Below are 24,997 nucleotides of genomic sequence, written 5' to 3'. Positions count from 1 at the left end.
GATGATTGTGATGGTGGTAAGAATGGGGATGATAATGATGGTGGTGATAAAGGTGGTGGAGTTTGTCGTGGTATTGATGGTGATGAGCTTGATAGTGGTGGTGATGATGCTGATGGTAGTTTTTGAGGGCGGTGATGGCAGTGATAGTGATGATGGCGGTGGTGATGTTGATGGTGGTGATGATGGTCATAATGATGGTGATGATGATGATTAGTGGTGATGATGGGGATAATGATGTTGATGATGATGTTGCTGATGATAGTGATGATGGTGGTGATCGTGGTGATGATAGTGACGGTGAATATGATGGTTTTGGTGGTATTGATATTAATGATGATGGTGATGGTGGTTGATAGTGATGTTTTTGGTGTTGATAATGTTGGTGATTATGATGTTGGTGGTGCTGTTGGTAATCATGATGATGGCGATAATGGTGGTAGTGATGAATATGGTGATTATGATGGTGGTCGTTTTGATGGTGGTGATGGTGGTGATGATGACAGTGGTAATGATGATGATGGGGGTGATGATGGTGATGATGACAGTGGTGATGATGATGATGGGGGTGATGATGATGATGACAGTGATAATGATGATGTTGGTGATGATGGTGAATTGCAGGGATGAGGCGTGGTGACGTGCGCACTGCAGGTGAAGGAGGGGCCACACGAACCTACGATTTGTACTGCACCAGCGACATCGCTCACGCACGCCAACCTGAACCTCACCCACCCCCTCACCCTATCCCTCCATGCTCACCTCTCCCTTCCCTCAATGTTCACCTCACCCTCCCATCACCTCACCCTCTCTCTACCTCCTTCTTCGCATCCTCTCCTCTCCTCACCCTCTCCTCACCCTTCACCCTCACCATCACCCTCCACCCTCACCCGTCACCTTCCCTCACCTGCCCCTCCATTCTCGCCTCAACGTCATGCCTACCTCACCCGCCGTTCCACCTTCCCCTCACCCGCACTTCACCCTCTCCTCACCATCTACCCTCTCCTCCGTTTCTTAGGTTTCTGTCTCGGTTTCTTGGATTTCTGTCTCTCCCCATCCTCAGGATGCACAACTCAGATCCACAATATTCAATGGTTCATTACAATACAACACCCACATCCCAGGGTAGAGAGGCAGCAAGAATCTCTGTCGAACCTCGTGGATCACCTCCATGGAGTCAGTGCGGTAAAACGCCAGCAGCCCCCTCTCCCAGTGCAGGTGAAGCCCGATTCTGCGGGGGGAGGGGGCCCCCCTCACCGACAGTGCAGTCTTCACTCTACCATGAAACACTGAGAAGTTGTCGTCACGTTTCTCTAAACACCAGGACGCGTTGCTCCCTCCCAGCAGCTGTGCAGCACCACCACTCCCTTTCCGTGGAATCGTCCCGTACGCGACTCCAACACGACACCGTCGTGCGTCCCCCACGTCCACCTCCCAGTAGTGGTGGCCCGACGAGAAGCTCTCACTGCACAGGGCTTGTGCAAAGCAATAAAACCGGTGTGGGTGATCGGGGCGACCCTGGGAGGCACCAGTCAGCGTCATCGTCCTGAGATTCGAGGAGATCTGGAGGTAGTCATAAGCTGAGTTTGTGTCCAGAGTCGGTGAGCGTCCATCTGTGACAACAGTGATGACAACACCACTACAGAACACCGTCATCACCATTATTCACCATCAACATTACCATCACCAACCATCTTCACCATCACAAACATCACCATCACCAAGCATCCATGCCATCAATATCAATGACAACAACATAAACACCACCATCATCAACACTACGAACATCAACATCACTATCGCAATAAGTAACATCACAACCATCATCACCACCACTAGCACCATTACAAACAATCACCACCACCATCATCACTACCAACACAACTATCCCCATCACCACCATCTTCATCACTCTCACCAACATCACCAACACGACCATCATCATTAAAAACATTGCAATGACCATCATGACCACCATCACTACCATGACCCCCATCACCAATATCATCAGTACTACCATCAGCGCCATCAGCAAAACCATCACCGCCTATATTATCACCAATGTCACCATCATTACCATCACCACGACCATCACTGCCATCACCACGACCAACACCATCACCAAACCCATTACCATTCTCATCACTCACATTATCACTAACATCAGCATCATTACCAACATCTTCATCACGACCACTATCACCATCATTATGACCATAAAACCAGCATCAGGAACTCATTTGAGGATGAAACTGCCTAGCAGAGGCCCAGGACTGGATCAGATATCACCTGCCATTGATGTTAACCATGGCTGGTAATTATAATCAAACACGAGTTCGTAGTGCAGTGTGCTAACCACGATGCACCGCTCCCCCCATGCACAAATGCACAGACACATTCACAGGCACACACTCCATCTCAACATCACAATTACCTCTGACTCGTAATGCTGATTATTTACCCAAGAACACCACACTGAGTCTCATGGTTCTGTTCAGTAGGGTCCAGGAATGGTATGTGAACAAAGACAGAGATCCTTTGTGTAGCCTTCACAGACTATTGGGACAAGTGCTGTCCGTGTTTCTCTATGAAGACTGGCATGGCACACGAGGTGGGTGGCCAGCACCACGCCCGACCACCTTTGTTTCAATAGTAGCGATTTTGTTTACACACCACATGAGGTTCCAGGATGTAAAAAGATAAATATCCCCCGTGTAGCCTTTGCAGACTGTGGGGGCAAATCAGCACCGTTGAAGGTTGACATGACATACGAGGGGTGGGTGGCCAGCACTACGCCTGTCCTATTTCTCGCTAGTGGTGATGTTTATAAAACTCCAGGCAATTATTTGAGGCTAAGTCGACCTCGTGCACACACACGGGGATCATTTATTGTCAAGATGGCCCCATCACACATGAATCACACTGAAGAACTCACACAAGCGTTTGACTGCAGTTGTCTCCAGGACTTTAAGTGAGGAAATGTCCTCTTGGCAGGGAGCTGAGGGTGGAGCTGCTGTAACCCTCCCTGTCCTGTGAAAGCAGAGCGGACATGGCTGCTGTCTCAAATAGAGCATCGTCACTCACTGGATCATCACAGCTCCATCTCACAGGCACTCATCAAACAAAGCATCATCACTCATCTCACAATTACAGCATCACCACACATAATTACTATTACCACACACAGCATCATCACCACACAGCATCACCACACAGCATTACTATTACCACACATAGCATCATCACATACAGCACCATCACACAGCATCATCACACACAGCATCACCACACACAGCATCCCCACACAGCCAGTGTCTCACTGTCTGCGCCCCACACTCAGTCCCATGTTGTCATGTGTCGAGTCGTGAGTGAAAGTCGTCTTTTACCTGCGCGTCTCCTCCAGGTGCCCCTGTGGGAGAGAGAGAGATGCGTTACTGTGACTCTACCTCCAATCCCTTGTGATCAGTGGAGTTTCCACTGCAACACAGTGGAATATAAACCCCAGAGTCTTGGCTTATGACCCTATGATCACAATACTGACTTATGGGGAAATGTTTCAGAGTGAGACCGCTTGATAGTCAACTAAAAACTATTATTTTTTATTTTTCCAGGTAAGGCCTACGGAGCTATGTAGCTCTCTTTCAGAAGCGACCTGGCCACAAATGATAGCTCAACGGAGTGGTTAATCACGTGGAAATATATAGCAGCCCAATACTCTAAACGCACGTTTTCAAATGTGGAGTGAAAAACTGGAGGACCTGGAGAAATATCCATGTGACCATGGAGGGAGACATGAAATCTCCAAATATATAAGGAAGTCAGGTTGGGGATGAAATCCACGACCTCCGGTATACCAGGCGAGGTAGTTATCATCTCGCCGCACCCATGAGGACCAACACTGATTTGCAGGGCAAATATTTCAGAGTGAGACCGGTTGATATTGATCTGTGTTGAGAGTAATTTAGGACTGGTAATTTCTGGTGTTACAAATGCACACATGGCAGGTCTTGTAGAAGTGATGTTCAAGACACAATGATATAATTAATAAGTGTATGAGACCGTGTATATTTTGGCATCCCTAATATGAACAATGAAGGTCGCGCATCAAAGTGGAGGTACACGAAGTAAGAAGCGGAGATGAAATCGGCTCGTGAACAGGTGCTAGTGGATTGTTGCATCGAGGCATCATGAGATGTGGCAATGGCTTAGGGACACCTTAAACAATAAGTGGATAGATTATGGCTGATGACAATCATGAATACCGTGTACATTGTTGTTGTATGGTTAATTTTAAAAGTGCAATTACAATAATATTTAGTTCATATTCACCATTAAACAAACTCAATGGGAATCTGTTGAAGCATGGGAGAGAGAATTCATTTAACTGAGAAAATATGAGCTGGGCTTCCAAATGGAAACACTGGAGCTGTGATACGAATCCATGAATGGTGCTGTATTCTCAAGCCTAGTGGATGCAAACTCTCATTCAGCAGCCTCCCTCTCCTGCTGCTGGTGAGAGGGCTCTGTACCAATAGCAAAACTGGAGACTCTTGGCTCACCTGCAGGAACGCGAGCGAATCCCTTTCCTGTGCTAAGGCCTCCAGGCGAGTGGCTGCTGCCTGGAGCTCGCTGATCTCGCGCTGGTAGTGAGCAATCTTCTTCTCAATCTGGGACAGCTGCTCGTGCCCTTTCTGCTCCGCTTGCTCTAAAGCCGCCTTCTCCTCCGCATCCAACGCTGCTCTCGTGCGGGCGAATCTGACTGAAATTGAGGCCTTTTCATCTGTCATGGACCCCTGCAAAGATAAAGAAATGCCACCTCTGTTCATTAAATGTCTGATTCTTCGTGAAATGACATTCAGGTCGGTGTGACTCGAGTGCAACTGTGAAGGTGTGCAGACAGTGATACGAGTCTGCAGCACTGAAGCCTCCTTCTTCATCTGCCACCGATAATGCCGCTGTGCATTTTCACTACAACACAATTCGCCATAACGGGTGCGGGCTGTGAGGCATTGAAATCAAAGACCATCGTGAGTACATTTAGCGTCTGTGCCATTCTCATTGCGCAAGGCAATAAGGAAGCGCGCTTGTTTACCTTCGCATGAAGCAAATGGAAATCTGTAATTTACCTTCATCAAATACATCCTCAATGAGTCTCTTTTCAATAAAATATTGAAATGGGACGATAGGCCAATTCCTCTTTAAATTAGTGTTTTGATTGTGAGAACAAACCCACCACAGATGTATAAATGAAAACAGGGGATCATGAACCCACTTGCTATACTGCCATCTGGCCAACCAAAATCCAGAACTGGTTTCAGTATTATGGTGTACAACAGTCTATGTGTGATCCACCAAATTTGTCACCAGAGTATTGGATAAGAGGTATTTACTACCTCATCTGACCAATATTGCTAACGGATGTTGAAGTGGTAAGTTGTATGCAGATGTGGGAATTTTTAATTTCCACCAATTAATCAATTTCTTATTGGAGATGAGAGCCACCTCTTTGCTCGTCTGAGCATTGAGGTGCATTGACCGGTGTGTCTTTAGTCCCACGGTGTGTTCAAGCCAATGGAAGTCAACGTTAATGAATGGGGTTGTCCATCCATCACAAACCCTATTCAGGGTGGAGTGACAGTGTCTGGCCCAGACGCGGTACCTGCACGTCCCCACTCCACTTGAACCCTTCCACAGTGCCGGTCTCAGCTCTAGGCAACAGCGGCCCCGTGCAGTCATGGAGGCCGGGGGAGAGAGCGCTGCACTGAATGCCTCTGGGAGCTGGGCTCCGAGATCATGGAGCTTGAGTCCAGGACCCACTCACTCTGCACTGCACAGGTTCACTTCACGTACATTCATTACCATTGGAGATTCACTGTTATGGTACTTGTATTGTTCCCCCCATAATTTTACATGGTAAACTTGCTAATAAAACGTTCATTTTCCTAGTTAAGATACAATTTTAAGATCGTATATGATTTAAATATATTTCTTCTAGAAATAAAAGGAAAATCCAGCCTTTATGTCAATCCACTGCTGGACAGAGCCTATCCACTTTGTATCCATCATGGGGATTGTTTTGCCATAAACTTCCACCCACGTCATCGCTTTACGGCAACTCCTTCTGCAAGTTCCCAATGGTTAATATTCACTCAAGGGTCCAAGCACTAAAAAATGCCTGCAGCATTCCCTAAAACGTAGCCCTGAATGTTCGTTTGTCAAAACGCCAGGAGGTTGGATATACAATCGCTACAGTGATAACTACTGCAGTCAGTAGTTATTAATGTAATCTCAGTAGCTACTACTGAACAGTCAATATATACTACTATAGAGTCAGCAAATACTACTGTAGAGTCGGTAGATACTACTGTAAACTCAGGAGATACTACTGTAATGCGAGCGTAAATGGGGTTGCTGCTGAGCTCTGGTCCAATCACACGGCCTGGGGTATTGGGGGGCGGAGCCTGGTCTGCGGGGCGCGTGGGAGAGGCCACCGTTCACCTCGGCTCCCCAATGGGAGGCGAGGTGAATGGGGGCGGAGCCAGTGGGGTAGTATGAGAAGGCTGGATCTGACGATCCGGAAGGGGGGGAGTCAGGGTAACGTGGGGGGAATGGATATAAGTGGAAGCCCGGAAGAGATCGGGGCAGTCGGGGAAGTTAAGAGTCTGAGCCACGTTGGGTGGTGAGAAAGAGATCCGCGCCATCGGCCACGTGGCCGAAGGACCTCAGCACACCGTCGGCCAGCGGTGTGCGGAGTGCGGGAGTAAAGGAGCTAACGGAGGAGCGTGCATGGCACGCGAGAGGGAGCGTGCGTGGGGCGCGCGCGAGATGACGCTGGTCCGAGGAGGAGACCAGCGGGGTGCGGAAAAGAACCTGAATAAAAGACAAGCGGAGACCAGCAGTGCCTGACGGAGTCTTTTATTACACTACTATAGAGTCAATATATACTTTTGTAGAGTCAAATATTACTGCTGTAGAGTGGGCAGATACTTCTGTTGAGTCAGCTAACTACGCCTGGGACAAAGGGTTTTTTTGCCGGGATGAAGAACCCTGGTCCCTCTCGAGACCTGGCTTATATTCTCTGTGGCGTGGCTGGCTCCACCACGCCCAACTTCCAGAATCCTCGGGAAGGATCTGGGTCTCAATCATGTGACCCCCCTCTTGGGGCCCCTCTGTCAACTTAACCGGTCACGTATCCTCCCGGGTCAACCAGAGTGCCATGGCCTCGCACAACCTTATCCTTCGGTCAGCACCCACACACCCTGTCCTGTAGGGCCAGCACTGCACTTATGGCCTGGTGCCATCCAGCGCTTTTATGCAGCGCACACCATGCTCCTCTAGGGCCGGTACAACACCTACAACATGGTGGCATCCAGCGATGTCATTACACTACTATAGAGTCGGTAGATACTACTACAGGCATTAGATACTACTGTAGAGTCAGTAGTTACTACTATAGAGTCGGTAGTTACTACTATAAGGTCATTAAATACTACTACTACTACTACAGTCAGTAGATACCACTACAGTCAGTATATACTGCTGCTGATTTAGTAGATACGACTATAGAGTCAGCAGATACTGCTATACAGTCATCAGATACTCCTATAGAGTTAGTAGTTACTACTATAGGCATTGGCTATAGAAGTACTATAGAGTTTGTAGATAATACTGTAGAGTCAGTAGCTACTACTATAGAGTCAGTAGTTATGACTGTAGAGTCCGTGAATTCTACTGTTGCGAGTGCAACTGAGTTTCAGTCATACTATTAGAGGCAACACATGTATTTAACACCAACAAACAGAGTAACTCCCCCTTAACAGAATGCCAACCTATGGTGGTGACCACCAGGCTAACTACACTAATTACAACGTAACTATCTACTATGGACCAGGACCACAGCTCGGGTCCAGGTCCACGTGTTGGAGACTCGGTTGAACGTAGACATAGACGAAGGTTCCTTCAAGATGAACAATCCCAGCCCCTCTGGGGGACCCGGCTAATATTCTCTGCGGCGTGGCTGGCTCTGCCCTTGGCCACGACCACCTTCCAGAATCCTCGAGCAGCATCTGGACCCCGACCACGTGACCACCCCTAAGCCTCCACTTGCGGCCCCTTTGTAGACTTAACCCGTCACGTGTCTTCTCGGGTCAACCAGTGTGCCATGGCCTTCAGTTACCCTTTTTGCCCTATGGCCGGCTTTGCACACCAAGCATGATGCCATCCAGCGCTATCAATCAGCACTGACCGAGCCCCTCTAGGGCCGGTACTACACCCACACCGGAGTGGTATCCGCGATGTCAATACACCGCACGCCATGCCTCTCTAGGCCGGCACTACACAGTGACATACCGCGATGTCACTGCACTACTATAGAGTAGGTAGATACTACTGTCGTCACTAGATTTGACTGTATAGTCAGTAGTTACTACTATAGAGTCGGTGGAAGTTTGGGGATTCTGGGACAGACAGTGGCGAGGGTTCGGATAGGGGAAACTGGGCTGGTATTGGTCTCCAAGTCGTTGGCTGTGCCCTGCCTTATTGACCAAGGGTGCATTGAAATGCCATCGGGACAGCGATTGGCCTTTCTGCAATCCCCTACTAGGCTGGCAGTGGCTAATGCAATGGTCCAGGCCCTGGCGAAGGAATATGTTACGATTCCACCAGGTGCACAGATACTGGCGCCCTTATGGCTCAGGAAGCATCTGGAATTGGCGAATCCAAAGGAGGGGTCCTCTTAACCCGGTCTAAAATAGCGACTCGGGGTCTCACGTTGTTGGGCGCTCAGACTATTGTCAGAACGTACCAAGAGCCCTTTTCACAAGTGCTAAATGTTGGGCTTTGGGCAGCTGTGGTCCAAACTGGCACAGTGTTGGCCCATGCAACTGCTGCACGTTGTGAGGAGACTGACACAGCTGCAACAGAAGTCGTTGGCGCGGTGGAAGGGGGAGGCAAGTCGGACGAGACATAGATTCACAAATTGTGCTCCGAAAATTCCGATTCGACCCAAGAACAATGGGAAGAGTTGGGTGCTCTATTGCAGGAGTTTGCGGATATTTTTAGCAAGGGAAAATTTGACATTGGCCGCACTTCGTTACTGCAGCACTGCATCAAGATGGGGAACGCAGCCCTGATAAGACAGAGTTCATATAGGATGAGCCCCTAAGAGAAGGACCATGTCCGGCAGGCAGTTGGCGAGATGTTGGCCGCGGACATTATCTCTCCCTCTACCAGCCCGTTGGGTGCTCCCATTGTATTGGTTAAAAAGAAGGGAAGAGAGCCTGCGCTTTTGCATAGATTTCCGGAAACTGAATCAAATTTCCATGGCAGATGCATATCCACTCCCTCAGATGGACAATTCCCTGGATGCGTTGTCTGGTGCCCAGTTTTTCTCGATGCTCGATTTCTTATCAGGGTTCTGGCAGCCGCCCCTGGACTAGAAATCCAAACCTAAGACCGCGTTCTGGACGCCAAAAGGGTTGTTCCAATTTAAATGCCTTCCTATGGGGCTGCATTCGGCTCCAGCCAAGTTTCAAAGGCTGAAGTCATTGGTTTTGGCAGGTCTGTGATGGGATTCGTGCCTCATTTATCTGGACGATGTCATCGTGTTCTGACGCACGTTCAAAGAGCACTTGCTGCAATTATGGTCGGTGTTTGTCAGAGTGTTGGTGGCCAATATTAAATTCAAACCGCAAAAAGTACCACCTCTCACAAACATCTGTGCGGTATTTGGGCCATATTGTTAGCACATCCGGGATAGCCATGGACCCTGACAAAATGGCGGCCTGCCGTCTGTTCTGGACAAAGACGCGAGTGACACAGGCATAGGAGCTGTCCTGTCCCATGTTAAGAATGGAGTGGAGAGGGTAGTTGCACATGGCAGCCGCGTCTTGTCCACCGCAGAACAGCGGTACGGTGTCACCCACAGGGAATTCTTGGCCATAGTGTACTTTGTACAACAGTACAGGCCTTATCTCTATGGCAGGGATTTTGTTGTTCGCATGGATCACGCGACCCTTCAGTACTCCCTGCGAGTAGACCAACCTTCCGGCCAGCTCTCACGTAGGGCTGTAAATACTTCAGGAGTATTTGTTCTGAGTGACATACCATGAAGGGGTGCGGCATTGTAACGCTGACGTGTTGTCCCACCTGCCCCCGGGGGTGGGTTGTGTGTGTTTGTCGGGCGCGGGTCGATGTACACCTCCGGTGGCGGGGTCTCTGGCCATCATAACGGTGCTCAATGTGGGGGAGCCCGCCAAGGTGGTCGCGCCGGGGGACAGCACTTTCAATCTCACGAGTGCAGAGTGGGGGCGGTTACAAATGGAGGATGTATCCCTTATGGCGTTGCAGAGTCGCGCTGAGTTGGGGCATAAAGAGTCTACTCCAATGGATGCCCCGCAATCATTTCTTCAGGACGGCCTCTTGATGCGGGGCAGATTGACGTGGGTGGTGCACGAGGATAAAATGTTACACCTCGGGGTGCGGAAGACGTTGTTGATGTTGCAGAGCGACTTTTATTGGCCGGGAATGTCGAGTGACATGTACCACTTGGTCAAGGGCTGTATGGACTGTGCGTGCAGAAAGCAGCTGCTAAGGAAGTCCCAGCCTCCGTTGCAGTCCATTTCAGTGTCCCAGATTAACGAGTTGGTCGCGCTCGACATTCTGGGACTTTTCTCGGTCATGCAGAGAGGGAATAATTTATCCTGGTAGGGGTGGAATATTTCTTTCAGTGGCCGATGGCCTGGCCATTGCCCGATCAATCGGCCGCTTCCATTGCTGATGCGTTTTTGCACGGCTACGTAATCATTCATTTAAAAAAATAAGTGCCTCCAAGTCTTAGCGTCTCCGAGTTAAGTCACTACACTACTATAGAATCACTAGATGCTACTTTAGAGTCAGTTGGTACTACTATAGAGTCACTAGATACTGCTGACTCTATTGTATGAGGGTGTGTAGGTATATATGACTACAAAATAAAAATTGGCTGGGGGGGGGGGGGCTTATAAGATTTTTATAGGGGGGGAGGGGTCGACAATTGTCGGAAACCTATTATATCAGCTATCTACACAGCATTTACTGTTACTTTTTGATTCAGGACTTCTGCAAGCCTCTTATAATTTCGTTGATGGACAAATGAACAGACAAACGGAACTCTGGGCTTTCACAATAGCTTAGTATTTGTGTATGTATATGTTTTTTTAAGAGAAGACAAGTTTTGAAATAACATTTTCCCACAGACAAAGGTGGGTACTTCCTTTTAATAAGATACAGTGGTACCCTGGAGATCGAACTTAATTCGTTCCAGAAGGCCTTTCGAACACCGATTTGTTCGAACACCGAATTAATTTTCCCCATAAGAATTCATGTAAATTACATTAATTAGTTCCAGACACAAGAAATATATCATTATAAAGCATTTTAACACGAAGTTTACAGTAATTACATGCATAAAAATCATTAAAAAAAAAACAAGAAACACAATAAATGGGATAAATAAATAAATAAATATATGGAATAAATGAAATAAATGAACATTGAACTTCACTTTACCTGTAGTTAGGAGAATGGATGGCTTGAGTGGAAGGTGGTGAGGAGGAGGAGGTGGTGGTGTTATTGTTTGGAAGGGAAGTCCCCTTCCATAATAACTGCCCTTATAGGGTTCTTTCTCTTTTGTGCTTCTTTTCTGCCACTAACTGTGAGTCACTTGAGCTGTTTCTGACTAAAAACTTATCTAAAGAGGTTTGTTTCTGCCTCCGTTTTAGGATGTTTCAAAATGACATTGCATTATCATTAAAAAGATGTCTCACTCTGTTGGCTACTGCTTTATCTGGGTGAGAACTACGCGTTAACTTAGCCTCTCATGCGGTAAAACCTTTGTCTGGGCATGCATCATGACGCTGGCCATACGCGTCTCGGCCATACAGGTTCTATCAAGTCGCGATTGCCCGTTCGACCTCCGAATTTTCGGTCGGTGTCTGGGGCAAAAAATGTTCCGAAATATCGTTCGAACACCGATTTGTTCGAGTTCTGGTGCGTTCGATCTCCGAGGTTATACTGTATATAAATTGTTACTTAACATACTATCCAGGAGTAACCCGACTTTAACTCTAACATATACATTATTGGATTAAGTTTAAAGAGATATTGTAAAGCGCACCTGCTCTTGACACATCACAGGACATGGGGATAACTCATGAACAGGGGGACACTGAGACTCAGAGGAACACATGAGCACACGTGGAACACTGAGACTCAGCGGGACATATGGGCACACTTGGAGACACTGAGACTCAAAGGGACTGTGGTGCCACAGCGACGGGCCGCTCTGCCGAGCCAGGGAGCCGCCCGGCTTCCCCCACCGCACTGCCCCCCATCACCCCCCCCCCCCCCCCACATAAGCACACACCCACACGCATCCCCCCCCCCCATAGAGCTGGAAGGGAAGGTCACCTGACCGACCGGTTTTTATCCGAGAAACCCTTATCGGGATTAATTCTCACGGTTTCCGGCGATCAGGGAATTGGATGACCTCCCCCGTGCTACGTGGCACCGCGGCGCTGCGGCCAACCTTAATATGGTGTGGTCGCGGCGTGGGGCATTCGGCCACCGCGGTTGAGGCGCATTTCCCCCCACACACGCGAGTATCGACGGGGCAGGCAGAGGGAATAAGCATTGTGATGGAGGAGCATCATTAGAAAACACGCAGCGCATCTGAACTGCATAATCAGGCACCCCCGCACCGGCAGCGGAGGGACGACGTAATTACGCTCGGGCACGCAGGCACCATTATTAGGGGAGTTAAAGGATACGGCTATTAGTATGAATAACCTGGAGAGCGGGGTCACGCGGGCAGCCGTGCACAAATTCCCACGGCGCACCTTTGTAATGGACGCCGCCGCATAAACCTCGATGATGGGGGCCTGCGTGAGAAAGGGATTAATTAGGATTTACGCCGCTCACTGATTAGCGGATCAAAAGCGCCCGGAACCGCCGTGCGCGGGCTCGAGGTGCACGAGCCCATGGTTCAGCGCAGCACCCCTTTGAGGTAGGGAGAATAAATAAGGGGGGCGCAAGGGGGAAGGGGCTCTCTTCTCTCCAGGCCAGCGGACCAGCAGCAGCTCCAGCCAGCGACCCGGACGTCCGTGCGACGTATCGAGGTACCTCCGCGGGCGCCAAACAGTGAGTGGGGAGGTGGGGTAGGATCATAGCCGATAAATAGGGAATAGGTACCGGTTTAGTGGAGTAGGCCAGCCTCGTCGACTCACTGATTCAACATTAGTTACCAGGTAATAAATCATTAATAGCGAAGCGTGGTCTCGCGTGATCTTGTCGTGCAGTGTGAGCGCGTGGGGAAGCGTGTGTACGCAGTGGTTCTGTAGTGCTGCGGCTCGCCTCGGGGGAGCGCTGCGCAGAGCGGTGCGCGTGTGGGTGCGCGTGTGTTCACTACGTATATGATACAGGTGTGCGATCACAACGTGAGTGCTCCGTGTTGAGTGAGTGCCGCGCAGAGCTGTGTGCGTGAGTGCGCGTACGTTCGCTACGTGTATGATACAGGTGTGCGATCACAACGTGAGTGCTCCGTGGTGAGTGGGTGCCGCACAGGGCTGTAGACGGGCGCACGCTCGCAGCGTGCGAGAGCTGTACGTAGCGGCGTAAAGAGGGGGAGTATGGCGTTTGATTGATGATGCCGTGCGCACGTATGCTTGCAGCGTGGGAGCGCTGCGTGAAGCCGTATGGGTAGGGGCGTCGCGTTCGAAGGCCGGCGAAACCCTAGCGGGTATTAGGGAAGGTGGGGTAACATAAACGGAATAGGGGATGATGGCGGGAGAGACCCCGGGGGCCAACGGCCCCCACAAATTGGTGTCAGAAGTGGGATGGACCCCCGCGTTACCTCACGCTAAAATAAGACTAATATTTACCGGCCGGGGGGCCCCTTCGTGGAAGGCATTCGCCCGCAATCTCTTAGGGGCCAAGGAAATTAATGGATGGACGGACGCGCAGGCATTACGTCAACTTAATATGAATCTTGATGGGCGGGCAGCCGATTTTGTAGAAGCGTTACCCGCGAGCGCACAGACACAGCTAGAGGAGCTGATGTGCCGACTCGATCAGCGTTTTGGCACACGTGATGAGGAGGAAGCAAAATCGGCCTTAGAGGCGCGCCGTCGCCAACCTGGCGAAGATCTACGTGATTACGCCGAGGATGTGCGCGAGTTAACAAAGATCGCACGCCCGCGGTACGCAACTGATGTTATTGAGGAACTGGCCGCCGAGAAAATCCAGCGGTACCTGTCTCGCACGGCGTGGTGGCAGCCAGACATGAGCTGCCCACGTCTTCCCTTTAACGCCCTTGTCGAGCGCGCACGTAAGTGTGAAAGAATTCACAGCGAACGCGCGCAGCTCCGGGGGCTGGGACGAGAGCGCGCCATTGCGAGTTTCGGAAGACGAGGAAAAGGAACAGGAGCTCGCGAGGACGGTAAGGGGCCGGGAAAGAGAGCCTCCAGTGTCCCGCGAGACAACCCCGGGGTGGGTTGCCGGTATACAAACGGGTATAAAGGATGTCTCCGGCCAGGTAACCCAGATAGACAACAAGGTAAACCAAGTAGGTGAGAGAGTAACCCACGTAGGTGAGAGGGTAACCCAGGTACGCGAGGAAGCGAATAAAAATGTGAAGACCATCCAGTGTGAGATGGGTGAACTACACTCCACAGTAGGGGGGCTGGCCGGGAAGGTATCTCAATTTGGAACAACTGCGTACAGGGAGAGGGAGCGGGTAGGGGGCCCACTACGGAGCCGCCACCCCTCCCAGGACGTGTTATGTGTGCGACCGTCGAGGGCATCTCATGAGGGACTGCCCTCAGCTCGCCCGTGCGAGGCCGATGCATAGGTCAAACACTAAGGGCCCCCTAGAGAGGGGATCACCGGGGGGTGAAATCGACGTCGCCCCGACACAAACAATCTGTAGCGATAATGGCGAGCGAGTGATCTCCACACAGGTTCCAGCAACAACGCCCACGGAAACGGTGACTCCTGGCGACTGGCTACGGGAGCTGGTGGCGGGGATCACGGGGGCCACGTCGCTGGTGGAAGGGGAGGTAAACGGAGTGCATACCCGAATTCTGCTGGACACGGGGGCGGTGGCCTCGCTCGTGAGGGCAGCGCACTGCAGCGCGATCGGGGTCGACGTGCGTCACCTGCAGGCCCCGGATCGCGCGCTGCACACGGCAAGCGGAGCCGGGATGGGGTTGCTGGGGAAGGTCTCCCTCGAGGTCCGTCTAGGAAACCAGGTGTGCACACAGGAATTCTACGTTTCGAGTGTGTTGTGCACGAGTGCATTGCAGGAACGGACCTCCTGGAAAAGTTGGGACTTAACGTACAGCCCCGGCAACGATGCGCTACGGTGAAGGGCAGCGGGGAGCGGATTCCGTTCCTAGGACAGGAGCCGAATCGCCCACGCTTCACACCCGTGGCCGCTACGCTGGTGTCGGCCGTCACCATCGGGCCTCTCGCAGAGATGCTGGTGCCAGTGGCAACCCTCTCCACCGACCCAACCCACCGACCATCGGGCGAGGTAATGCTGACTCCTCACCCGGAGTTGGCATCGCGATACGGGGTGGTAGGGTCAGCCACACTGGTAAACGCAGATGGGGGCCGGCTGTTTATACGTGTGTTTAACCCACACAGTACCCTGGCAATGATACGACGACGCACCCCGGTAGCCACCGTACACCCCCTGCACGCTCGCCACTCGAACGACTCGGTGTTCGCACTCTGGGCGGAGGACCCTGGCCGCCCCGAGGACAGCCAGGATCTGGCCTGGCGGGTCGGCCCGACCCCCCGAGCCGAGATTGTTCCACTGCAGGATGCGTTACATGTGCCTTGGGCAGCCTTACCTAAGGGGGAGGCCGATCAGCTGCGCGGGTTATTGCGGGAGTACGCCGACGTGTTCAGTGAGCACGATTCGGACGTGGGCCGGACCGACCTGGTCAAGCACCAAATTGACACAGGTGCAGCCCGACCCATCAAACTCCCCGCGTACCGAGTGGGCACACCCGAACGCGCCCAAATCAAAGAGGCAGTTGGGGACATGCTTCGCGATAACATAATTCAGCCCTCGGCGAGCCAATGGTCAGCCCCAGTGGTACTAGTAACGAAAAAGGATGGGTCAACCCGGTTCTGCGTCGATTACCGTAAACTAAATGCAGTCACGCTCGGCGATGCCTTCCCCATACCCCGCATCGACGACACCTTCGACAGTCTCGCAGGAGCGCGGTATTTTTCCACCCTCGATCTGGCGTCTGGTTACTGGCAGGTGGAGATGACGGAGGAGGATCGGCCAAAAACAGCATTCACCACCCCGATGGGCCTGTTTGAGTTTCGAGTGTTGCCGTTCGGACTCACTAACGCGCCCGCGACGTTCCAGCGGTTGATGGAGTTGGTGATGTGGGGCTTGCAGTGGGAACAGTGCCTGATTTACTTGGACGATGTGATAGTGTTCAGTAGATCTTTGTCTGAGCATTGGTCCAGGCTTCGAGAGGTGTTCCAGCGACTGCGAGCGGCTCATCTCAAGCTCAAGCCGCGTAAGTGTTACATTGCGCAGCGCGAGGTGGGGTACCTCGGACACCGAGTCAGCGAGGCAGGGGTGAGCACCGATCCCGAGAAGGTGCGTGCCGTAGTGGATTGGCCGCGGCCGAAGAACCTGACGGAGATCAGGTAATTCTTGGGACTCGCCACTTATTACCGTCGATTTGTAAAGGGATTCAGTGAGATTGCACGCCCCCTCACCCAACTCACCTCCCCTAAGAACCCCTATCAGTGGTCGGAGGCCTGTCAGACGGCTTTCACCACACTCAAAGACCACCTCACCCACACCCCCACCTTGGCTTTCCCAGATTTCACCACCGATTTTATTTTGGACACTGACGCCTGCAGCAGTGGGCTGGGCGCGGTGCTGTCGCAAGTGCAGGGTGAGACGGAGCGGGTCATCGCGTACGCCAGTCGGACCCTGAGCGGGGCCGAGCTGAACTATTGCGTAACCCGTCAGGAACTGTATGCCGTGATTTTCGCGTGTAAACAGTTCCGACCGTACTTGTACGGCAGGAGATGTCGTGTGCGCACCGATCATTATGCACTGCAGGTCCTCCTTACATTCAAGGAACCGCGGGGGCAGATGGCTCGATGGCTGGCGCAGCTGCAGGAGTACAACCTGCAGATCGAGTACCGAGCGGGGCGGTCACACGCGAACGCGGACGCCTTGTCAAGACGGCCCGCGGTGCGCGCTGAGACGAGGGAGGGAGACGCCTGCCCGTGCTTCACGGGGGGACGCTGCCGCCAGGCAGCAGAACCCAAGGAGCGCGCGGAAACTAAACCCCCCCCCCCCCCCGAGAGAGAGTGCGGTGTGTGCCGCAGGAACCCCTGCAGAAGGAGCCCAGGGACAGACGGATCATCCCACCCCAACCGGGCGGATCCAAGAGGATGTCGGCTGCGCCTTCCCGGGCTTGGACGACGAGCAGCTGCGACAAACCCAGCAGCAGGATCCGGATCTGGCGGCGGTGGAGGCGGCACTGCGAGAGAAGAAGGATGCACTACCAGGGCCCTGGAGCGGTTTGTATGCCCGGTTGTGTGTAGAAAACGGGGTGGTGAGGGAACTGGCCGACGCTGGGCAGCCAGGGTGCATCTGCGTTCCCGCCCATGTGCGACCCCAACTACTACGACTGGTACACGACCACCCGCTCGGGGGCCATGATGGGGAACGGCGCACCCGGGAGACTCTGCGTCGCCAGTATCTCTGGCCTAAATTGGCGCAAGATGTGGCCACCTGGGTGCAGGGCTGCCGGGCCTGTCAGCAGTGTGGGCAAAAGCCGGCGAGGTACCAGGTACCCCTGAGGCCGTTCCGAGTCAGTCGGACGAATCAGTTGGTCGGAATCGACCTGCAGGGGCCCTTTCCACGATCCCACCGGGGCAACCGATATATTCTCGTAGCGGTGGAGTACTTCACCCGCTACCCCGTGGCGGTGGCTATCCCGGATAAAACAGCCCTCGTAGTGGCCCGGGCCTTCGTGGAAAACTACGTACTTAAGTGCGGGATCCCCGAACGAGTCATTACCGACCAGGGTAGTGAATTCGAGGCCGAACTATTCCAGGCGCTATGCCGAGAGTTTGGGATCCAGAAGGACCGAACCACGGCGTATCACCCCCAGGCGAACGGGATGGTAGAGAGGATGAACCAGACTCTGGCCGGGAAGCTTAAACGCATGGCGGCCGCGAATCCACAGGACTGGGACGAACACCTCCCCTATGCCCTGTTCACCTACACCACCGCCGTTCACACATCTACAGGACAGACCCCGTTCCTAATGATGTTTGGTCGCGAGTCTCGCCTGCCCACAGATCTGCTGTTCGGTGTCCCTCCGCCGCAACGGGAGGAAGGGAGCCACCCCGTGGAGCACTTGCTGGAGACCCTGCGAGGGGCCAGGGGCCGAGCCTACCCGCACGGAGAGGCCGCACACCAGCGGCAAGAGCAGGGCGCCCGACCCCGTATGGAGCCCCCTTCTACACTGCGGGCTCCGAGGTGTGGCTGTACACTCCCCGCGTCGGTGCCGGACAGGTGGGGAAGCTGACCACCTACTGGCGAGGACCCTGGATTGTGAGACGGCAGATCTCACCATGGACGGTGCTGATTCAGGGAGGAGAGAGGGGCCGGGAGATGGTGGTCAACATCCGCCGACTGAAGCCGTGGCGAGCAGCCCCCGAGGGGGGGAGCCCCGCCGCCCAAGTACCCCGAAACCCCGGGGTCCCCCCACCCCCCGTGCCAGGGGGCCTCGCGCAGTATATGGGCCCCACGGAGCCCCGGGCTCCGAGGGGCCCCGGGCGGGGCCGAGGACGGCGACCCTTAAACCCCACCGCCTCTGAGTTTGTTCCCCAGCCCGCAGGTGCCAGGGGCCGAGGGGAGCCGTTGGAATGGAGGAGGAGACCACCGCCGGAGCCCCAGGAGACGGAGCCGCCACCCCCGAGGCCAGCCACAAGGGCCGGGCGAATCCCGCGGACCCCGCGGCGATACCTCGTGGGGGCAACCCAGGCGAGGTGCTCCAGTCAACCCGGGACGGGGACTGGCACCCCGGGGGCTATGTGGTGCCACAGCGACGGGGCCGCTCTGCCGAGCCAGGGAGCCGCCCGGCTTCCCCCACCGCACTGCCCCCCATCACCCCCCCCACATAAGCACACACCCGCACGCATTCCCCCCCCCCATAGAGCTGGAAGGGAAGGTCACCTGACCGACCGGTTTTTATCCGAGAAACCCTTATCGGGATTAATTCTCACGGTTTCCGGCGATCAGGGAATTGGATGACCTCCCCCGTGCTACGTGGCACCGCGGCGCTGCGGCCAGCCTTAATATGGTGTGGTCGCGGCGTGGGGCATTCGGCCACCGCGGTTGAGGCGCATTTCCCCCCACACACGCGAGTATCGACGGGGCAGGCAGAGGGAATAAGCATTGTGATGGAGGAGCATCATTAGAAAACACGCAGCGCATCTGAACTGCATAATCAGGCACCCCCGCACCGGCAGCGGAGGGACGACGTAATTACGCTCGGGCACGCAGGCACCATTATTAGGGGAGTTAAAGGATACGGCTATTAGTATGAATAACCTGGAGAGCGGGGTCACGCGGGCAGCCGTGCACAAATTCCCACGGCGCACCTTTGTAATGGACGCCGCCGCATAAACCTCGATGATGGGGGCCTGCGTGAGAAAGGGATTAATTAGGATTTACGCCGCTCACTGATTAGCGGATCAAAAGCGCCCGGAACCGCCGTGCGCGGGCTCGAGGTGCACGAGCCCATGGTTCAGCGCAGCACCCCTTTGAGGTAGGGAGAATAAATAAGGGGGGCGCAAGGGGGAAGGGGCTCTCTTCTCTCCAGGCCAGCGGACCAGCAGCAGCTCCAGCCAGCGACCCGGACGTCCGTGCGACGTATCGAGGTACCTCCGCGGGCGCCAAACAGTGAGTGGGGAGGTGGGGTAGGATCATAGCCGATAAATAGGAAATAGGTACCGGTTTAGTGGAGTAGGCCAGCCTCGTCGACTCACTGATTCAACATTAGTTACCAGGTAATAAATCATTAATAGCGAAGCGTGGTCTCGCGTGATCTTGTCGTGCAGTGTGAGCGCGTGGGGAAGCGTGTGTACGCAGTGGTTCTGTAGTGCTGCGGCTCGCCTCGGGGGAGCGCTGCGCAGAGCGGTGCGCGTGTGGGTGCGCGTGTGTTCACTACGTATATGATACAGGTGTGCGATCACAACGTGAGTGCTCCGTGTTGAGTGAGTGCCGCGCAGAGCTGTGTGCGTGAGTGCGCGTACGTTCGCTACGTGTATGATACAGGTGTGCGATCACAACGTGAGTGCTCCGTGGTGAGTGGGTGCCGCACAGGGCTGTAGACGGGCGCACGCTCGCAGCGTGCGAGAGCTGTACGTAGCGGCGTAAAGAGGGGGAGTATGGCGTTTGATTGATGATGCCGTGCGCACGTATGCTTGCAGCGTGGGAGCGCTGCGTGAAGCCGTATGGGTAGGGGCGTCGCGTTCGAAGGCCGGCGAAACCCTAGCGGGTATTAGGGAGGTGGGGTAACATAAACGGAATAGGGGATGATGGCGGGAGAGACCCCGGGGGCCAACGGCCCCCACAGGACACGTGGGAACACTGCATTTATGTGGAGTGTTGTCCATGTCCTATGAAAAATATTAAATCCACTTTAAAATGGCTCTGAGCCATTCGCTGTGGTTTCGTTATAATTAGATGTTGCTGTTGACAGCCAATGACAGAGTTCATCAGCTTATGCTGCTGTATCGTGGGTACTACTCGGTGACTGTGATAACTTTCTCCTCACCTTTCGTTTGTCGTGCTCCATCTTCAGAGTGACGAGCTCGTGCCCTCGATGATCCACAGTGACGGTGCAGTCCATGCAGACGAGGCGTCCATCGTTAACGCAGTAGAAGAGGTACTCTTCTCCGTGTTCCACGCACCGTCGATTCTCTAGGATCACACCGGGCGACACCAGGACGTGGTCACTAAACTTTGCCAACTTCCGGTGGGGCGCGACATGGGTCATACAGAACGACGTCTCACACTTGAGGCAAGTCATCACTGCGGGCTTCCTGCAATGATCGCAGCAAACAGCAGAAGCAGCAGCATCGGCAGCCATAGGCTCAGCCACTCGCAGCTGCTCGATGAGGTTAGTGAGCGTCACGCTCTTGTTCAGCTTGGGCCTCCGAGGAAAAGTCACTCGGCACTGTGGGCAGGAGAAGGACTCGGCTGCATGCCAGGTGCCTTCCAGGCACTCGAGGCAGAACGAGTGGCCGCATCCCAGCGTGCAGGGGCAGCGGAAGGCGTCCAGGCAGATGGGGCAGGTCAACTCCCCTGGAACCTCGCTATTACTTGCAGCCGCACTCGCCATGGCCCTGTGGCTTTGCTCAGAGACGGGCGCTGGCTGGAGCTCAGGCAGTCTCTAGCTGTAGCTCAGGCAGCTTTTTGTTGTAGCTCAGGCAATCTTTGCCTGTAGCTCCGGCAGTCTGGCTCTAGCTCCGGCAGTATCTAGCTATAGCCCACGCAGTCTCTAGCTGTTGCTCAGGTAGTCACTTGCGACATCTGAGACACTAAACCAGGAACAAGCCACCTAAATGTGAGGCAGGTTAAAGTACAAAGTCTTTCAGTTTGATTTGCATATCATGAGGCGCACCCTGGAAAGAGTTGACTTGTGACCGGGTAGACATGTCTCGGCGCCAGAAATGGCTAGATAATATCCGCTAATCCAATCTCTAATCACCTCATCTCAACTAACCTCTTGTAAACTCAGGTCACGTCAACACACTTCTGTGAAGGTTGGTCCATCTTGGCCCGATGAACCCTCTTGTTGTCCACACAGATGCTCTCACAAACAACAGCTACCCTCCAATTACACAAACTTACGAGCCCCACCGTCATGCTCGCTCAGCTCACTGCTGCTGGTGCTGCTGTGCCCCCGCTGGTGACGCTGGCTCAACTGTTGCTGCTGCTTCTCCCGCTGGCGCCGCTTCTTTTGCTGGTGCTGTTCTAAAAGTCAACCCCCTTGTATACTTGAAGGTGCCAATGTGTTTTGGCTACCCGGCCTCTATCCACATCCAGATAATTTCAGTTTCAAATGGACCAGAAACCAGTCGAGTAAGACCCGTAGGATTGTCTCTCCAGCACTCCCAACACAGCTTCACCTACTGTATCATCATTGAACACCACTGTGAACCACGTAATATTGTATCCGTGACAACGAGATAGGGTAATGGCGTTACAATAGGGAAAGAAAGAGGGTAAGAAGTGAGGCTGCTCCATGTACAGGGGCAGTGTAGAGTCTATCAACAGTGTTGAGTCTATGGGCAGTATTGAGTCTATGGGCAGTGTTGAGTCTATGGGCAGTGCTGAATCTATGGGCAGTGCTGCTCAATGTACAGGGGATGTTTATCCAGTGGAGGGTCCAAAGAGGAATACGGATCGATACAGGGATTGAGTACAGGGAGAAAGAGGGACAGAGAGACAAGGACTCAAACTACACAATTGCAACCTGTACTAAACTCATTTACTCACCATCTCACTCACCCACTCATCCATTCACTTTCTCATTCACTCACCCACCATCTCACTCAATTACCTACCATCTCACTATTTCACCCACTCGCCATCTCTGTCACTCAATTACCCCTTCATTCACTCACCCACAAACTCACTTCTTCACTCACCCACTAACCACCATTTCACTCACCCACCTACAATATCAGGCACTAATTCACCGACTCGCTCATTCAACCATTAATTAACTCATGCGCACACCCAACATCTCAGTCATTTGTTCACTCATTCACTCACTCACTCACTCAGCATCTTAGTAATTTATTCACCCACTAACTCATTTACTCACCCACTAACTCACCCACTCACTCAACCACCATATCACTCACTCATGCACAATCCCACTCGCCCACATATGCATGTCACAAAACGCGCCCTGGAAAGTGCCGACGTCAGCGGTTGATGGTCAAAGTCCATCTCAACTAACCTCATGTCAACTCACCTAATCTCAAGTAACCTCTTGTAAACTCATCTCAAGTCACCTCATTCTCACACCTCATCTCACCTCAATTAAACTCACTTCTTCTCAACTCACCTCATCCTCACCTTCTCAACTCACCTCACCCTGAAAGACCTCACCTTAAAATCACCTCATCCACCCACTCACTCACCCATTAATTCGCTCATGCTCCATTTCAAACATTCACTCACCATCTCACGCACCGACTTACTCACTCTCAACTGGATAAAGAAATAAACTCCTTGTGGAGCTGCCCATTTACCGTTTCATAACAAAGCCACATTGTAACAAAGCGATGAATTACTACAATGACCACAATCCACAAACACCTGAAACCACCGTCTGCTACACGGTACATGTGTAATGCGGGCGTAAGCGACCTTCCGGATGTGACGTCACGGGGGGGCGGAGTCATGTGACGTGGGTGGAAGGTTCGGGCCCTTAAGGGGGTAAACCGGAAGGAGAAGGCAGTCGGGTTGTGAATGGAAAAGGAGGAGGCCACGTGGGCGAACAAGAGGAGGGGGGCACCGTCGGATCGGGAGCCAACCCCGGGAACAGTAGGGAGCTACTGGGTGGTGTGAAGCTGCAGATAGTAAAGCCAGTAAGGCTGTGTGTTAGAGGCAGCGGTGTGGCTGCCAGGAGTTACAGGGGCAACGGAGAGAGAGAGACAGCACGATGCTGTCAGAGCTGCGGAGTAGCAGAGAGAGAGAGAAGAGCTGCAGCAAGAACAGCCAGGGGGGCTGTGTGAGAATAACAGCGGCGGAGCTGCTGTGGTGCTACGAGAGCGACAAGGAACAGCAGCGGGGCTGCTGATGGTGACTGGAGCGACATCGGAGCCAGCACTGTGGGGACTGAACAAATAGGAGACAGCCGTGTGGGAAATACAGTACGAACCAAATAAAGGACACTGAGCCAGACATCGTGGTCAAGTCTTTTATTACACATGTTAACGAGCCCATGCATTGACACTTTCATTGATTCACAGAGAGACCTATAGACTCACCACATAGAAACGCATAGACTCATCAGAGAGACCCCATATACTCACCACGCAGAGACCCATAGACTCACATAGAGACCCATAGACTCACCACACAGAAACCAATAGACTCGTCAGAAAGACCCCATAGTCTCACCACGCAGAAAACCATAGACTCACCACACAAATTTGAATTAAGTGGGTGGGTTGCATACATTTTTTAAACATATCGAAAGGAAACCACCCACTTTTATTCAGTAGATCAATTTGATCTATTCTGAAGTCAAATACATGTATTCTCGTTTAGAGTGCAAATAAAAGTGTTTGCATTTAAAAACATGTTTTTTACGTAATTTTTTGTATACGTTTTAGTCTAAATATTTGCTTTCAATGCTTTCACAATTTCTATCTCTCAAAAAGCTGAATTGAAATGTATGAAATAGCAAAGTTAAATGTGTCAATTTTGTATTGTTATAAATAAATATTAACTAGCGGTAAGTACCCGGCGTTGCCCGGGCAAAAAAAACAGACACACACATCGACCTACACACACAGACATTGACGCACACACACAAAGACATGGACTTACACATACACACATATGGACTCGCACATACAGACATCGACTTCAGATACACACGGAGTTACACACACAAATCGACATACACACATACAGTGACTCACACCCACACATACGTAGACTCTCGCAGACACATTGATTTAAGCACACATATGGAATTACACAAACACACATGTCGACTAAGAGACACGTACATTGACTTACGCACACACATGGACGCACGCACACATATGAGCTTACATACACATGTAGGGGTGTTAGAGAGAGAGCCCGTTATGCATGGCAGCCTATGGTAAACAAACACAGTAGGCGGGGCTACATGTGTGCACAAGCAGGTGC

The 24,997-nt window shown here is 52.6% G+C and overlaps 1 protein-coding gene across 1 annotated transcript; it reads right to left on the bottom strand.

Annotated features, from left to right (window-relative positions):
- Positions 1–1,056: 1,056 nt before the first annotated feature.
- On the bottom strand, positions 1,057–21,437 carry LOC144952669 (E3 ubiquitin/ISG15 ligase TRIM25-like). The gene is made up of 5 exons (XM_078883144.1): positions 20,871–21,437; positions 4,557–4,790; positions 3,384–3,406; positions 2,933–3,027; positions 1,057–1,610 (listed from the first exon to the last, which is right to left on the bottom strand). The coding sequence occupies exons 1-5, from the start codon at positions 21,435–21,437 to the stop codon at positions 1,057–1,059; spliced, it is 1,473 nt and encodes a 490-aa protein (XP_078739270.1).
- Between the last annotated feature and the right edge of the window lie 3,560 nt (positions 21,438–24,997).

Source organism: Lampetra fluviatilis, chromosome 69 (assembly GCF_964198595.1).
Source record: "Lampetra fluviatilis chromosome 69, kcLamFluv1.1, whole genome shotgun sequence".
Taxonomy (NCBI): Eukaryota; Metazoa; Chordata; class Hyperoartia; order Petromyzontiformes; family Petromyzontidae; genus Lampetra; species Lampetra fluviatilis.
Note: the sequence above shows the minus strand (reverse complement) of the source record. Positions and strands in the feature narration are given on the sequence as shown.